This window comes from Pholcus phalangioides, unplaced genomic scaffold, assembly GCF_987345545.1.
Source record: "Pholcus phalangioides strain wild (caught in Gottingen) unplaced genomic scaffold, Ppha-v1.0 ptg000015l_1, whole genome shotgun sequence".
Classification (NCBI taxonomy): domain Eukaryota; kingdom Metazoa; phylum Arthropoda; class Arachnida; order Araneae; family Pholcidae; genus Pholcus; species Pholcus phalangioides.
The window spans coordinates 109885328-109902838 of record NW_028301608.1 but is presented as its reverse complement, the minus strand read 5'-3'; the positions used below and the strand labels follow the sequence as shown (position 1 = coordinate 109902838).

At 38.8% G+C, this 17511-nt stretch overlaps 1 protein-coding gene across 3 annotated transcripts in view; it reads right to left on the bottom strand.

Moving 5' to 3' along the window:
• LOC149077556 (degenerin mec-10-like) overlaps positions 1 to 17511 on the bottom strand; it is a 45615-nt gene that overhangs the window by 1305 nt on the left and 26799 nt on the right. Inside the window, exons 5-12 of one of the 3 annotated variants that reach the window (XM_089242798.1) lie at positions 14844 to 14965; positions 13637 to 13797; positions 12097 to 12192; positions 11772 to 11991; positions 7330 to 7402; positions 5731 to 5779; positions 5555 to 5610; positions 58 to 133 (exon numbers count right to left, since the gene is read on the bottom strand). In XM_089242798.1, the coding sequence (XP_089098924.1) occupies positions 58 to 133; positions 5555 to 5610; positions 5731 to 5779; positions 7330 to 7402; positions 11772 to 11991; positions 12097 to 12192; positions 13637 to 13797; positions 14844 to 14965 (853 nt within the window). The remainder of the gene's footprint in view (positions 1 to 57; positions 134 to 5554; positions 5611 to 5730; positions 5780 to 7329; positions 7403 to 11771; positions 11992 to 12096; positions 12193 to 13636; positions 13798 to 14843; positions 14966 to 17511) is intronic. The other 2 variants (XM_089242800.1, XM_089242799.1) reach the window with 2 other exon arrangements.

Genomic DNA, 17511 nt, shown 5'->3' with positions numbered 1-17511 from the left:
GTAAAACGGCGTCACGGAGATCGAAAGAAAATAATAATAATAATGACGAATACTTACATTGTATTTAGGCTCGTATTTATAAATTTCTGCTTCAGATGATACGAAAAATATTCGGATGCAAGCCGAATCGTTCCTAAATGTGGAGGAAAAAGATTCGATTTCTTGAATGATTTACATCGATTTTATACATTATGATCGGATAAACAGTCGTACAATGTGAAATATACGTGTATATGCATTAGATCCTCTCGATAACGGACACCCATGGGATCGAAAATTTTGTCCGCTAATGGGGAGTGTCTGTTAAAAGGTAATAAAATACTGTTACGAAAATTATTTAAATAGTCCTTATTTATCATTTATTATCTCATTTTTTCCTATAAAAAGTTACCAAAGCATTTGTATGTAAACCTCGCCATATTGGCAACAAACTTGTTGGGTTTGGCGACATCTCAAATGATTTGGTGACATGAAGGAGCCAAAAGAATTTATGGGATCTGCTGAGAATGGTGAGGTAACGTTCTGGAAGGTTTCTTTTGACTCTATAGAAGCGCCGCCAAAGCGGAACTATGAGCAGTTTGTTGAATTTTTGAAGACGAGATTTCTTGTATGCGGGAGAAATCTCTTTTTGCAGCGTGTTTCGTCAAACAGCTGCTTGTGAATACGTATAAATAGCTGTTCTGTAAAATAAATTCGCGTTGTCCTTGAAATTGCTTCGTGCTTTGCCATCTCGAGTGCTTATGAGAGACATTATCCGGAACAATACATTGAGGCCCGTTGATATAATTAAGAAAATGTCCATTAATGGGGAGGGTCCGTTTTGGAAGGTTCTACTGGAGAAATATGTGGTTCTCTCCAAATATGTGGTTGTAACAGCAAAAAATGTATTGCGTAATTAAATGGGGGTAATATAACTTCACTGAAACAGAAAATTTCAATCCAAAGAATGTTTTTCAGCTAATATGACGTACTTGAAAAAAGTCCTTTTTAAGACTGACTTATACAAATACAAATACAAATACAACGCCACAACAGGCAAAATGCCCAACGAGGTGGCTGATAAAAAGATGCCCATAAAAATATGGTTGTCATATGTTTCAAAAATACAGCAACCCAATTAAAAATGCAATTAACACAAATTACAAACAATATATACACATGATAAAATATTATACAATGCCCATAAAGAATACTTATGGTTGTCTTATTCTAAGAATGGATAGCTTCTCGATTTACCCCAACATGTTTATCGTATTTCTTTTTAAACGTGTCAATTGTGTTACAATTTACTACCTCCGGGGGTAAGCTATTCCATTTATTAACAACCCTATTGGAGAAAAATTCCCTGCGACACCATAACCTTGCATTGTCCCTCACCAATCGATACTGGTGTCCCCTTGTAAAAGCAGTCGATTGGCGGTGTACTAAAAGTTCATGGTCCATCCTATCCATCCCATTGAAAATTTTGAACACTTCGATCATATCTCCTCGACACCTGCGTTCATCCAATGTAAACATATTCAAAAAATGAAGTCTTTCTTCATAACTCAAGCCCCGTGTGCCAATAAGGACACGCGTAGCTCTTCTCTGCACCCCTTCAACCAAGTCTATGTCCCTCTGTAGGTATGGTCTCCAAAACCTTACAGCATACTCCAGTCCAGGACGAACTAAGCCTCGAAAAAGCGGAAGAATGACTTTAGGAGAACGCGAAGAGACCTTTTTGAAAATGAGACCAAGCATTCTATTCGATTTTTTGACAACCGCTGAACAATGTTCAGAAAACTTAAGTCGCTCGTCAATGAGAATTCCCAAATCGGTGACTCTAGTTGCATCCGGGATAGTGACACCATTCAACTCGTAAGAGAACCGTGGGTTGTTCGAACCAAAATGAGCGACCATGCACTTATCTACGCTAAACGTCATGCTCCATTCATTTGCCCATGCTGCAATCTTGTTTAAGTTGGTCTGGAGCAACTCCCTATCGCTTTCATTCCCGATTACCCCCATTAGCTTCACATCATCTGCGAATTTGCTAGTAATTCCATCGATACCCTGATCGAGTTTATCGATAAAAAGTGAAAAAAGTATGGGGCCAAGGACACTTCCCTGAGGAACTCCACTTGTGACGTCTGTCCAACCAGAGAATTCCCCGTTCACCATAACTCGTTGCGACCTGTCTCTTAACCACGATTCTATCCAATTCAGCAAGTTGCCCCCTATTCCAATCTCGTGTAAACGCTTCAAGAGTTTGCCATGTTGGACCCGATCGAATGCCTTCTGGAAATCAAGGTAAACAACGTCGACATTTTTGCTCTTACCCAAAGCCTTAGTCACGTAATCATAGAAGCAAAGGAGGTTAGTTACACATGACTTCCCCTTCCTGAACCCATGCTGATTATCCGACAATACATTATTCTCGTCTATCCACTTCACAAACTGCCTTTTGATGATAATTTCCAAAATTTTCGAGAGGGAGCTCGTCAAACTCACTGGACGATAATTAGACACCACTTCTCTACTACCCTTCTTAAATATCGGAACAACGTTAGCCAGTTTCCAATCTCTCGGGACGATACCCTCAGCAACACTACTCCTGTATATCTGTGCGACTGGCCCCAACAATTCATTAGCACCTTCCCTGAGAACCCTGGGATAGATATCATCTGGTCCTGGTGCTTTGCTTGCACATACATTTCTTAGAAGATTTAGGATCTCCACGTCTTCCACTTGAATATCGTTGAGCGTTTTATTACCCCATGCAACACCCGTATATCGAATATCATTATCTCCATTAAAAACCGACGCGAAAAAGTCATTGAAAGCACTACACATGCCTACATTGCTCTCTACTTTTGAGCCTCCTATCGAGAGGGGGCCAACTGTCCCCTTACATCCATTATTGACGTATCGAAAAAATGATTTTGGGTCAGAGCCAATGTTATCTGCCAACCTAGATTCAACTTGCTTTTTACTATCCCTTATCGCTTTCTTCAACAGTCTTCTTTTATCAGTAAACAATGATAGGTCACCTCGTCCACTTTTATACTCTCTGAATGCTCTTTTCTTTTCAAGATAAAGGTTCCGCACGCTATCCGTGAACCATAGAGGGTGTGATGTACAAACACGCTTTTTTCGAACAAAGGGTATGACGTCGTGCAAAACAGAGGACAGCTTCGTACTAAATTCTTCCCATTGACTTACCACCCCTACTGATTCCAACCGGTCTTTGAAAACTTCCGCTAACCTTCTTCGCAAAACATCAAAGTTAGTTCTCCGAAAACAAGGAACCAGTCTTTTGTTATCAACCTTACCCGAGGAAAAGTTACAGAGAAATCTGACGATACGATGATCACTGGAAGAAAACTCTTCCCCCACCGAAACATGTTCAACTAGATCCTCAGAACTAGTAAGAACTAAATCCAAAATAGCAGTACCCCTAGTGGCTTCTGATACATGCTGATACAAAAAATTTTCGAGCACCAACTTAAGAAAGTCTCTTTCATACTGATTTCCAGATGAAAGGTTCTCCCAATCAATACCCGGGTAATTGAAATCCCCTAGTATGAGAACCCTCTTTCGCTTACACATGTAGGAAATTTCATCATGCATTTTGGCGATATAGTTTTGATCCCTATTCGGTGGATTGTAACAAACCCCAACAATAAGCTTATGACGTCTTTTGTTCTCAAGTTCAACCCATATGGTTTCAATATCACTTCTCTGCACGTTACACTCTCTAGCCTTCAAACATGATTTCACGTATATCAACACTCCACCCCCTTTCCTATCAGATCTATTTCTCAAAAAAGTATCGAATCCGGAGATGTGTAAGAAAGATTCATCCCCATCGCTTGCCCAAGATTCTGTAATGGCTATAAGATCCAAGTCCTCCACAACTATCATAGTTTCTAAAAAATCTTTCTTGTTACCCAAGCTCCTGGCATTTATTAACACACATTTTAATTTGCCCGGTGGTTTGTTGTCAATCGAGAAGCCATCCAAGTCAGAGGTGGGTAATTCCCCGTCAGTACTGTTGTGATTATCATTAACTAACCCGCATTCCCGACTACGTGGTCTGGGAGTAAAAAACCTGACCTAAGACTATCGTAAACCTCCCAGACCCCTCTCTTATTTAGATGGATCCCATCCGAACGAAGCCACCTATCGGTAAATGCGGGAAGCTCCAAGAACGTGACCCCAAGTGAGGAGCAAATGTCCTTCAGGCCTATATTGAATTGGTGGATCCTACTCCTATATCCCCTACTACCCCTTGGCAGCACTGGAATCACTGCCACATCTGAACCCCCCTCCCTAGCGGATAATAGTAAATCCCGGTATTCTGACAGAGACTCACTAATATTCGCTCCTACCTGATTTGTTCCCACCCACAGAATCACCCGCAAGGGCAACTTTCGGCGATGAAAAACGTCTCGAACGTTGCCAATCTTCCCCCCAGGAAGACAACAGCGCTCGAAACCCCGAAAATCCCTACACACTCGGTTCCCAAGTTCCCTAACCATAGAATCGCCGATGATTAAACCCCTATCACTATCCCCCTCTACCTCATCCACGACCACCCATTCGCCCTCTAAAATGTCGTTGTTCGTGGAGATTGCTTCTTCATCAACAGGTGGCTCGACGACCAGAGGGTCCGTTATAACCGGACCCTCTAGCACCCTAACTTTTTCCCGTAAAGCTTCGACCTCGTGTTCCAGCCTTTTTCTATCCAAGCACCCTTTACAATTGAAACTATCAGCTACTATACCCCTAGACCAGGGAAACCTCCCGTCGCAAGCTCTACACAACACTAGTCGAGGTCGAGGCATACTAACACTATCGCTAAAGCTATATAATAATAATAATACTTAACAATACGAAAATGAGAAACGTTAACTGGAAATTAAAATAATGTAAAATACATTACTATGCAAAATATACGTAAGAGATTATACGAAAAAATTACGTAAAGTAGAATGCTCAGCACTAAATCACGAAGAATAAAATAAATATGTATATAAAGAATACAACACCCTCTAAAAAAAAGTATTAAGCTACGAAGTACAATTTATACTTATTAGAATTAGCTAACTATCTCAAAACACTAACACTACAACAATAGGCCCAAATGGAAGGAAAACAACGTTATTGAGAGTACCCGGGAAAAAGTATACACTGTTTGCTAACACTAACGTCCAAAACCTACGAACTTATATCAAAGAAGCGAGCGAACCTGGCGAAAAAACAACGAAAATGAAATGCGAACGAGAAAAATAAATATAAGTCGATCGAAAATACACAACGAAAATTTAAAAAAAAATGAGAGCAATATAAAAAAAAAAAAAACCACTTATCTCACAATCCAACGTGCGCTAAAAAAAAAAGAAAATCACCGCAGAATATGACCCAACAATAAACAACACGCTAAGTAAAACTCACGAGAACGAAGAAAAACACAAAGAAAGACACAAAATGGCGCACTGGCGTGTCGGTGAGCGGAGCGCGATAATAGCACGTCCGTTCACAACGACGGCGAAGACGATAAAAAAAGACTTACTTCGCAACTCTATTTGGTGCTAATATTTTGATTCCATCTCTTTCGAAGCACGAACCCTGAGAAGAAGAAAAAACAGAAGAAAGAGTTTTTTTTCAGAGTGGTGAGAAAATATCCGACGGTTTCTTGAATAAATAAGAGTATAGAGAAAAGAAAAAAAAATTCAATTATATATTAACCTGCTTTAATTTGAAAGTATTCACTGACGAGTACTCATACGTAGTCTTTCTGTTGAATGAGCCACAACCAGGTGAAGCGGGGATGAGGGGGGATTGGAAGTATAGAACATATTACAGTGAGTAAAGAAAAGCTTCAAAACATGAATCTACGGTCAAGTATACTTGAATGAATAACATAAGATTATAGAAAATAAGTAAAAATTACAGAAGAAGTGGAAACATTTTTAACCCTCTTGACGATCACGGACGAGATATCTCGTCCAAACGCAAACGGAAGAGAGAGAAATACATTCCACCCCCTCCCTGGTTTTTTTAATCCCTATTCTCCTCATCGGCAGGCCTCATCGTAAATCTATGAACAAAAGTTATTTTTTCCTCCTCCCCCGTTCTTTCTATAGCTACTCCAGTTTAGTGATCCCCATCCCCATACAAGTGAAACATAGTCTGAAAAATTACAGATTCATTATTACTTCATTGGGAAATAAACACTACAGCAATCGAGAAGCGTAGTAATGAGGCTTCAAGAGAGAGCCTACACATAATCATCCCCATTGTTCAGGCAAATGTCCCAACGTGGTACAAGTTTTTCGATACCTTCCGTGAAGAAGAACGAACCACTTGAGTGCAGGTAAAGCGCTGACTGACATTTCAAAGCCTTCTTTAACTGACCAAACACGTGGTAATCACAAGGCGATAGGTCCAGCCTGTAAAGCGGGAGATCCAAAATTTCCCAGCCGAAAGCGAAGAAAGAAATGGGAAGAGCAGAAATTAGTGAAAATTCCTGAAGCGGGTTTTGAACCCGCTTTTTCCGTTTCCCATGTGAACAGGGCTTATTCTGCTTTAGGAATTTGCGGCCTTGCATTTTCCTGAATCAAAATCACACGTCTTGACAATTAGCCTGTCCACTTGATTTTAATGGCCGTTTGAAGGCTCTGTAACGAGTCACAACAGCGTTGAGCGTTTAATGGGCATCCATTCGAACATCAATGGTCCCTGGATATCAAAGAAAAGGCTCAACCAGGCTGAACATTACAGTATATTTTTATGGTATCGGATCAAATGTTCCAGGCAAATTCCCATGAGACAGTCTTTCTGCTTGTTGCGAAGGTGTCGGGTACCCATTGAGCACAAACCATTTCCAAAACCCCCAGTTCTCTGTGCATGATCGTGTGTATGGATCCCGTTCGTAGCAATTTCCAATACACGTACAGTTATGCGGCAATTTTACTTCACCAACATGTCTGCACGAGAAATTGTTTCGGCATCGATTACGGGCTCCTGTCTAGGGAGGTCCGCCGTAGTTTGTCAGCCACTCCGAAGCCGGGCACACCACTTGAACACAACGTTTCGTTGGAGGCACGCTTTGCCCATACACGACTTGCATTTGACGAAAAAATTTTACGATTAATGGACCGAATGTGCATTCAGTGTTGTATCTCGCATATATGTCTTCGACTTGCGACAATGGCGTCTCTGAATGTAAACCCTTTCCTGGTTCATAATATAATTGTTAACACATTCAATGAGACGTAATGGGAAAAAAGCATCGTATAATTTGGTGAGATGACATGGCAACGGGATAACAACACTGATACTTACGAGCAAGATATGCTGCAGTCTTTGAAGCACTTCTGCTGGATTCGTTGTTGTTCGATAGCCTTCAAGCAATCACCTCATTGAGTTTAAAAAAAAAACCAAATATGAAAGTGAGAGTAAGAAACTATAATTATCCATAATGCTGTTAACTAATTACACCGAAGAACAAATTTTGACAAAGTGTCTTATAACCGTCTCATTTGCATATTTCCACCGAAGTCACTCGTACCATGGCCATCTATCGGCAGTTTTTTGTTATTTTTTTTCCTTTCTTAAAAAAAATTCCCGTGACCTAGCGATGCTAACCCTGCAAATTGTTTTTTATTTCGGTTATTTTTCCGGTTTTTACGAATTTTTAAAGTTTTTACGGGCTTCTGACCCACCCTGTATGTACTGCGTAGTTTTATTTTAAATGTTTTCTAGAAGGTATATCTCGCAACCCTACTTCAATGCCTTCACTCGAATATTGAGTACGTACATAATCATTTGATCATTTTTGATGCAATACCGTCATTTTCTGCACACGAAGACCAATTAGGGACATACAATTTATTGCGGATTCCGAACGGCAGCTTTTTTTTTTGTACTCACAGAGAGGTTGTGCGCTTACCACCTCGATGTGGCACTTCCTGCGTTAGCAATCTATTCTGTGGCCATGTCGCCGTTTCTGATGTGGGCCTATAAGGTATACAGTCGATTCCCATTTTAACAAATACCGGTATGGTGAAAAAAATCTTGTTTTAACGACAACTTTTTCTAATCGCCCGGACAAGGTATTGAACTCACGACACTTTTAAACATCCTTTGGTACTTTAAGCGATTATCTTATCGACCTGGGCTACCACACCCGTGTATGTAAATTATAAATATATATATTATTATCAATACATTGGAACCCGTGCTGTCATCTATGAAATATATGGCAAAATAATAAGTATCAGCTTACTTAAAAAACCCGACTGACAAGGAAAGGGTGCCAAAATGACGCCTTCAAAAAGTTTTGAAAAAATTACCACTGAAGAATTTACTGAAATTATCACCACATTTACATATGCACAAAAATATAAAAATATCCTGCGGGTCATTGAAAAAAAAAAATCTAAATATTAACATTTTTAACGTCAACTGAGACCAAGAATGAACTAAAAAATCCTGCAACCCTAGAGTCTTAGAATGACGTCATTCAAACAGCACATGATCAGGAACAGCACTGAAAAAGAATTAATAACTAGTTCCTAGAACAGAGAGAAGCTGGAGGAAAGAAAGGAAGGAAAATATAGTGAAAAAAAAATGTTTTTTTTTTAAATTTTATACAGATAATTTGTCGAGAAAAGCGCGAAAGGCGATGAGTAGCCGGATATCCGGCAGTCAAGTGGTTAATGAACTAGACGCTCACTATCCTGGTCTGGCCATGCATGTCTACTAACACTAACAAGGTTCCCTGGATGGAATATGCTGATCCCTTGGGAATACGTGAGGATCACGTTTATAATATTTGCGGCTTTAATAATTGCATACCGCAGCTAATTCTTTTTAGTTTTTAGGTGTTTCTGGGTGAGATGAACGTACTTAAAATTTTTAATAATTTTTTGAGGACGACACCTTGGGACCTGTGAGCTGAATACATTTTTTTATTTCGGTGGTATAAAAAAAATTCATGTAAAAAAAATGTTGGTCATACGTTGGATCCTATCTTTTCCAGATAGAGGGAGATACATTCTCTTTTATCTCACCTGCACTAACCTGTCGTTTCTCTGTGTTCAGAATTTCAATATCTGTGCGAAGTGACACATAATAAAATGCTACTTTATGCATGGTGGGCAAAAAGTCCGTAGAAACTTTAAAAATTCATAGAAACCGGAAAAATAACCGAAATAAAAAATGGTTTGCAGGTTTAGCATCGCTAGGTCACGGAGATTTTTTTAGACGGGAAAAAATAACTAAAAAAAAACAGCCGATAAGTGGCACTGACGTACACAAGTCAAAGAAAAGATACTCAAATAACGAACAGAATGTCTCCAAATCGTTTATTGAACTAAACTCGGAATTTACGCAATTCAATGGTCGCTGATTCTTGGTTCACGTAAAACAACTTCACCAACAAAGTTTTATCCTTCGCACTCAGCATCCTTGTTCACATACACGGTTTGCAAAGGTGAACTGCTTGTGGATTAGGAGCGCAAGTTCTTCTAACCGTCTCATTTGCATATTTCCACCAAAATCGCTCGTGCCAGCGCCACCTATCGGCTGTTTTTTGTTATTGTTTTCCTGTCTTAAAAAATTCCCGTGACCGAGCGATGCTAACCCTGCAAACCGTTTTTATTTCGGTTATTTTTCCTGTTTTTATGAATTTTTAAAGTTTCTACAAACTTTTTGCCCACCCTGTACAATGTAAGGAATTTTACTCTGGTCAGCAATCAGCAAAAAAAAAAAACTCTATGCGCACAGAAGCATTCTTGGTCATTCTCAGACTATAAATGTGCATAATTTGCAAACCATGAAAAAACGGTACCTTTTTTAGCCACTTTTGTCCATAACCAATTAACGGGTGATATAAGAATGTAATGTTGTATTACATACAAGAAACATGACTGAAGCAATAATATATTGATTAAATTGTCAAGTTTGCTTAAAAATTTTAACCGTTGTTGTTTGTGTGCGCTAAACTAACGTTAGTAAAATCCACAGAACGTAGAATCGGTTCGATTCTGGTATACCTCTTTCGATTACAATTACAAGAAGCCAAATGGGAACGTTCATTCTGTGCACCCTACTCATGTTAATTTACCATACATGAACAACAACTGTTAAAATTTTTGAAGCTAATTTGACAATTTAACCAATATTATTGCTTATAAAATATTCATTAACATCACACCATATTTTTTTAGGCGGTATATTAATCGAAAACCAATCACCAATTTCAATCAAAAAATTATAACAGTTGTGTTTTTTATTTGATAGGTGGCAGCACGAGTTCCAGTTGAATGATGATTTTTACATGCAATATAATACTGTACTTAATAAATATTTTCAATATTTTCTGCAAAGCATATTTTTGCTGCACACTTTCATTTTTACCCGTTTATTCATTGATTATGGTCAACGTAACTAAGAAAGGCACCATTTGTTTCATGGTGAATAAGCTTACAAAATATGCACGCTTAGAGTATGAGAATGAATGTTGTTGTTGACTGAGTTTTTTTTGCTGCGCATAAAAAAATTCCTATATTGTATGAGGTAGCATGTTATTTTGTCATTCTGCAAACAGATATGGAAATTCTGTGCGCAGGGAAACAACAGGTCCATGCAAGTGAAATAAAAAAGAATTTACCCCATCTGGGGGGGGGGGGGGGAGGATCCTTTGGCGCCACTGAAATGAGGGGGGGAATTTATTCAGCTCAGCGGGGTTTTTTAAGCAGGCTGATGTTTAGAATTTTTTATATTTCATATAGATGAAGCAAGGGTTCCAATGTGTAACGATATTATTATTTACGTACTCAATATGCCTGAGTTTTTAATAAACTACTCCACGGCCGTCGTAATGCATGGGCCCGCTAAGTACGGCTAAGTACGGAGGTCCTTCTCGGGTGAATATAGGTACTCCATGAGAATGGGATCAGTTGCTATGATAAGTTTTAGGTCCCGCTTTGGTAAATGCCTCGTTTTTACACGTGAAAATTCGAGCAATTGACAAGGGCCACATAATTTTAGACGCCCTCTTATAAGGGCTTTGTCCCCTCCCCCGTGGAGGTGGATTTATATTTTTGTGGCCTGCTGGCTATACAAATTTTGGCAACCTTTACCCATTCTAGTCTGGTTTTCTCTTGACTACTCTTTCCTTCAAATTTGCCGCCCCGAACTATATAGCCTACTTAGCCCCTCTCCCACACCGTAAATATTCTTTGCCTCAATCCTCTATGTCAAAGCCACTCTTTCGGTCGTTCACATACTTCCACAGCCTCTAATTTTTTTTATAGGCCACTGTTTTCATCCCTCGCTCACCAAATCATTGTTGTGGTCACTCAAATGATTGGACACTCTCTAGGTTAGTCATCTAAGTTGTCCGGATTTTCTTTTAAACGAGACTATCTCGTTAAAATTCAAAATAAAGAACAGCTTTGCGAGTGTCAGCGACAAGAAAGTCTTCTTCTTTGAAAGCTCTCCGGGTTCCGGGATTTATAAGTGTTCCGTGGTGTTTGACCAAGCGGAACCCCAAAAAGAGCTGTCGTGGAACAGCAGTTGGAAACCCGCGCTGTATACGCTCAATATAACGACCCCCTTCGTCCCGTCGAAAACGGACATTATATAAGAGAAGGTCGTTACATCGAAAGTACAACATATATTACAGTAGTTCTATGAAAACATTTGGGGCTTTTCCTACCGGTCGTTTTAATAGAATGGTCGCCATAAAGTGGGGTCGTTAAAACGAGTGTCAACCGTACCAGTTTCTGGCCTTGTATCAATATCGCTTATCTGGCCCACGGACTGATAATTTTGTGCACCTCTGACGTAAAGTGTGTGGATAGTCTTCAACGGCATCAATAGTCCCTTACTTTCGGTGGAGTTTAGACAAGGTCTCATATCGTAGATTGTAGCCAGCCGATGGTTACAACAGCCACATCTCTCGAACTGGCCGTTGGCCATGCATTCCTCCATACAGTTCTAGGAGAAGAGTTAAATTCCAATTAGTCACATATACGAGTACTGTGTTTCGTATACCGCATTTATTTGGCAGGAAATTTTAAATGTCTTCATTCAAACTCCTACCTCTTGAGTCATGACGGTTCCAGATTTTTCGGAATATTTGCCGGTATATGATCTGCAGTCACTTGAATATGGTTTCGGTAGTAACTCTACGGATGTCTGTAATAAATAATCAGAGTGTCTATATATACCATCATGGAAAAGTCCCGAATATAATAATGCTGTTGCAAGAGAAAAAAAAAAATTCTATAGCTTATTCCTTTTAGGCCTTCTGAAAAAGGACTTTTCAGTCCCTTGAGGCTGCAAAGTGTAATATGTATGCACGTATTTTTGTATTATATGTTGTACTAGTGTAACACATGTCTAAATTTTTGTATTACATATTTGTATTTGTGACGTAAATAATAATAAAAAAATAAGAAAAGGGGCCACGGAAATCAGGAAAAAAGTCGCAGTAAAAAGGAAAAGGTGACGGATTTTTAAGGAATCGATTTTTTCAGACTTTCCCGTCAAGTTCTAAAAAGGTCATGGGTTTTATGGGACTACCCATCGCAAAAGTCCGAAAAAATTCCCGCGGTCGTGCAATGGTGGCCGTCTAAGATTAATTTGCAAATATCGCTAAATAACGAGCGTTAAATCGCGGATGTTGCCAAATAGTGAGTTCAACCACTTCACGTAGAAGGGTCTGGCAACCAATTTGGATTTTCTCTATTTCACGAATCGACGAGGAATCTGGTAACCTTGTCCTGACCCTAACCGCACGTTAGAAAAAAAAGGAGATTGGTTAAGAAAGCAAAAATATAAAAGGAAAAAAAGTATAATTGATAAGGGGGATAAGAGATTTTTTGAGTCTCTTTTCATCCTCACCCTACATGTTCTCTTTCACTCTTACATGTATATAGTAGTAAGATACATTATATGTGTAGGGGGGAAAATCTCTAACAGCAGTATAGCAAGAAAGAAAGGTAAGAAAAAGCAACTTCAGTTGATAGGGTTACTGTAAAGCTTTGCGATGGTGAAGAGAGAGGAAAGAAAACATGGAGAACTGGTTTGAATTTATTCCACTGATGTTTGGACGTAATATTACGCTCATGATCATAAAGAGATTAAAAACCGAGTGTTAAATCGCCAATTTCACTAAATTACGATTGCTAAATCGCCAAACATCATACCAATTTTCGCAACGTTTTCTCCCATTTGGTAACAATTTCTTTCTGAGTTGCTAAATCGCAAAAAGCAAAGAACAATCACACTCATAGAACTGGGCAAATAAATTAACTTCACACAGCTATTTATCAATCATTCAGCTTCTCACATTTGATTTGCAATATAAATGTGGCAGCAACTTCTGAGCCCATAACAGTGATGTGCCAAAGAGTATTTAGAAATGATATCGTTTCAAAATCGGCTCGCTCCTTGTCAAAATCTTTCTGCAAAACTTTATGCGCCTAGAAATGTACGCGCACTATATTTCGAAGATTGTAGCCGCAAATGCCACATTTTATTGCTAAATACTTTTACGTCATTAATTTTCAAATTTTCATTGCATACAAGTGAAGCTATTCGGTAAATAGAGTACAATAAGAAATCCATTCGGTCTTACCTTTCTTAAGCCGAGTTCGAACAGCGTTCCAGGGCGTATGCTGACGCCATCGTACTGGGGTTGAGGGATGTTGTCCCCGGAATGTACCGTCATCCTCGCTCTCACCAAAGGAGAGAATTCCATGTACTCATCACTCTCGAAATTCAGCAAGATGGACATCTCTGTTCAAAATGAGAGAATAGAAGGAAAAAAGCCCAGGTCACACACACACATTTGCCCAAAACACAATGTTGTCTACCTAACACTATCCTTCATGCATATGCACTTCATTCTTAACTCATTCAGATAGATAGGTGAAAGATGCGATTTGCAGCAACATTATTAATTGCAGTCAATGCTAGGGCTGTCTCATGATGCGCCGGAGTCGGTACTAGCTGACGTAATGCGTGACGTCACTGCTTTGACAGAACCGAGTAATGTTATCCAAAAACATAATTTTGGAAAGTAATGTGATTCCTCTCTAAAATTTTTAGGGGGTATTTTTTATAACAGTTTAATACTGATATACTTCAGTACTATTAAAAAAATTGCCTAAAATTTGAAAGAGTATTTTCACTCCTCAATGAAATTTGGAGGAGTAAAATTGCACTTCGATGCGTATGTAAATGCGTGTTGGCGAACACTAGAACCGAGTACGCCAACTTTGCTACCTTGTTAAATACGATAGTTTGCAATCGCGGTGTGCTGAACATTTTTCTGAGTTATTTCCGAAATTATCTTTTCGAAAATTGCCATTACTGTTATTCTATTATTGTGTTTTTACAGAGCAGCAACGACATTTCATACACGCAGAGACCACGCCCATGGAGTCAAGGTGACAAGTGCGACTTAAAAGGGATGAAACAGACCTTACTATATAGCCCTGAGTCAATGCCGGACTAGAATGACACGTCACTTGGTAGGTTGTTATGGGACTCCCTCCCTTTTTCTCAGCCACTTCGTTGGGAATTTGCCTGTTTTGGCCTTGTATTTGTAGGCCTGGCCTTGAATGATCATAATAAATCAATTCCAGATTAGTGGTATAGATCCAGACTTGTAGTCTAGTGATGTAGGGAGCTCACCCGGCAAGTGAAAGGACGTGGGTTCGATTCCCAGCAAGGACAGTTGAACTTTCTCTCTTTCTTATATTCATCTTCGCATCAGCCAGCTGTTAAAAACCTTCGTACGATAATAATCAGTCGCGATCACGAGTAAACAGATTACTCACCAGAAGAATGGCCATGCTTTGGACCGAAAGTTGTCGCTGTAAGAGTTCTCTGGTCGCTCAAATTCCACTGAGGATGGATCGTAAAGCAATTGGTGTACTCGTAACTGAAAAATGTCGCTATTCTGTCAAGAAGATAGATATTTCTTTATTGATATGGTTGCGCTAATTACTATGAAACTTCTTAGGCCGCTGTTACGCTATAAAATAACGAGTAAAAATAATATTCTTTTATAAAACTTGACAAATGCTACCAATAAGCTTATCGGTTGCATATGCTCGAAAGAAACGGATACGCTTATTGGTTGCATTTTTCAAGTTTTATAAAAGTTCTTTAGAAAACTTTTATAGTGTAATACCGGTCTCGGAACAAAATGACAAATATTTTTTAACCCTCTCCGCGGCAATTACGAGACATCGTCTAACTAGATTAGATGCTTTTTATTTCGACAATTACGAAATATGTCGCCTCATTAAAACCCTGTTATTTCGGCAATGACTAGCCGAAACGCGTTTGTAACGATGCTCTTCTCCTAAGACTATGTTTTTCACACCTCCAGCCTATCAATCAACAGATAGTGAGTGGAGTCAGCTATCGTGTTCACGTTTTGATAACGTGAACACGATATAACGTTTTGTTTTTTTTTGAAGAAAAGAGACAGTGTTCAAGAGAGATAAGTTTTTTCCTCTTTTCATTTGGGATATTGTAGGAAAAATGCGTGTAGAATAAACAATAGAAAAATAGTATTTTTCTTAATTGGTTATTTTTCTGGTATTATTCTTGTGGGGGGGGGGAGAGCATTATCACCTGCACAAAATTGGTAAAAGTCTTCTCCTTAAAAAAAAAGATGCGTCATTTTACAGAGGGTTCGGTTATTTCCCACTGTGCCAGTTATAATGCGGATCAGTGAAATTTATAAAACCACGGAAAGGGTTAAAAAGGAGAAATAGTAAAAGTGTGAAGCATTATACAAATATTTAATCCACCTTGAAATTTGACACAACATTGATGTAAGTTCATGAATCCACATTGAACACTGGATGATCAAATTTTTCAATTAATGTGTGCTCATCTATTCAACCCCTTCTATATGATTCAACCCCATAAAAATGCATTAATTTTTTTTTGTACGAATACGGATGTAAATGGTTGTTGTTGTTAGCATATTTTTAATTGAAAATAAAATTATCAGCAGAGTAATTTAATTAACTCTCCGGAGTTGGTTTCTTGATTAGTTACGATGGCCAATTAAGCGTAAAATATGTATTTTTCCTTTATTTCACTGTTATCCATGAGCCGATAGAATCTTGGTTTGCAAAATTTGTTACCTTCATTTTTATTTCCAATCCCTGAATTTAGTGTAATTTTATAAATCTCTAAAAGCGTAAAATTTCAGCAGCTCTAAAAAAATGACACTGACAAGGAATCAGCTTTTCCTAAATAAAAATAATTGAACTTATAAATAGCCGCTTATAGCCGCTGTGGTGGTTGAGTGGTTATAGTGACGGACTCGCGATGCGAGGATCCGGGTTCGAACCCCACAGTGGTGGTCGGCTGAAGTTGGTTTTCTGTGGTTCTCAACTTCAAGGCGCAAATGCGAGCCGATCTCCCCGTTAAAAAGTCTCGCCGCAGAGAGCAACAGTCCTACAACGATAAATCATTCAATCATAACACTTCACTCATAGTTAGAAAAAAACTGGTGGCAGATGGCAGCACTACACAGAAACAAACTTAACGTCAGGTTGCACTACACGTACACGCACATTGGTTGGGGGTGGGCGGTGGTAGTAGGTAGGGCCTCCAAAAAATGGCTCGGGGATCCATGATGTCTTAAGTCAGCCACCTCGTTGGGCAATTTGCCTGTTGTGGCGTTGTATTTGTATAAAGTCGTGTTTTGTATTGAAATGGCACTAAAAGATGCACTTTCTAAATTTAAAAAAAAAAAATGAAAAAATGGAGAAAAGAAATTGGTGTGGTGGTTTTTTACCATGTACTTTCCATGTACATGGACAGGACCATATATAGGATTAAATTATAAATTATTCTACATTATAATATATTCTTATGCAATAAACTATTTAGGGGTATCCAAAAGTTGTTGGCATGGAATTTTAAGGCCCTTGGTGTTTTCAACTGGAGAGAATAGCTTCAAGTCATCAGCGAATTGAAATAGAGGGATGGGCGGCACAGCCCGAGTGATATCATAAGTACACAAAGTAAATACGAATGACACAGGGTGTTCCTGAACTCATGCACCAAACTTTAAGCGAAGGTAAAATACATATAAAGAAGCATTTTTTATGTAAGCAATGTGGGGTCGGAAATAAAATGTGTCGGTGGCAAAACACGAAATGTAAATTCGTGTTACAGTAAGAGCACTTACTGTAATTATTAATGTAATAATAATGTGTCACTTGTAAGTGCTCGCATGTGCAACCACTAACATCGACACAGGCTTGGCAGGCTTTAATGATCGGACGTTTTAGCATTTTATTGTACCAAACAATTCTTAGAAAGACTTTCACACAATGATGTAAATAAAAAGCTTTTTTCATTTCCTTATCATTTCGTGTATTTTCGCCAATACTTTTCATTTCCGACCCCCCACATTGATATACAAAAAATGCTACTTTATTTATATTTTAACTTCCCTTAAAGTTTGGTCCATGA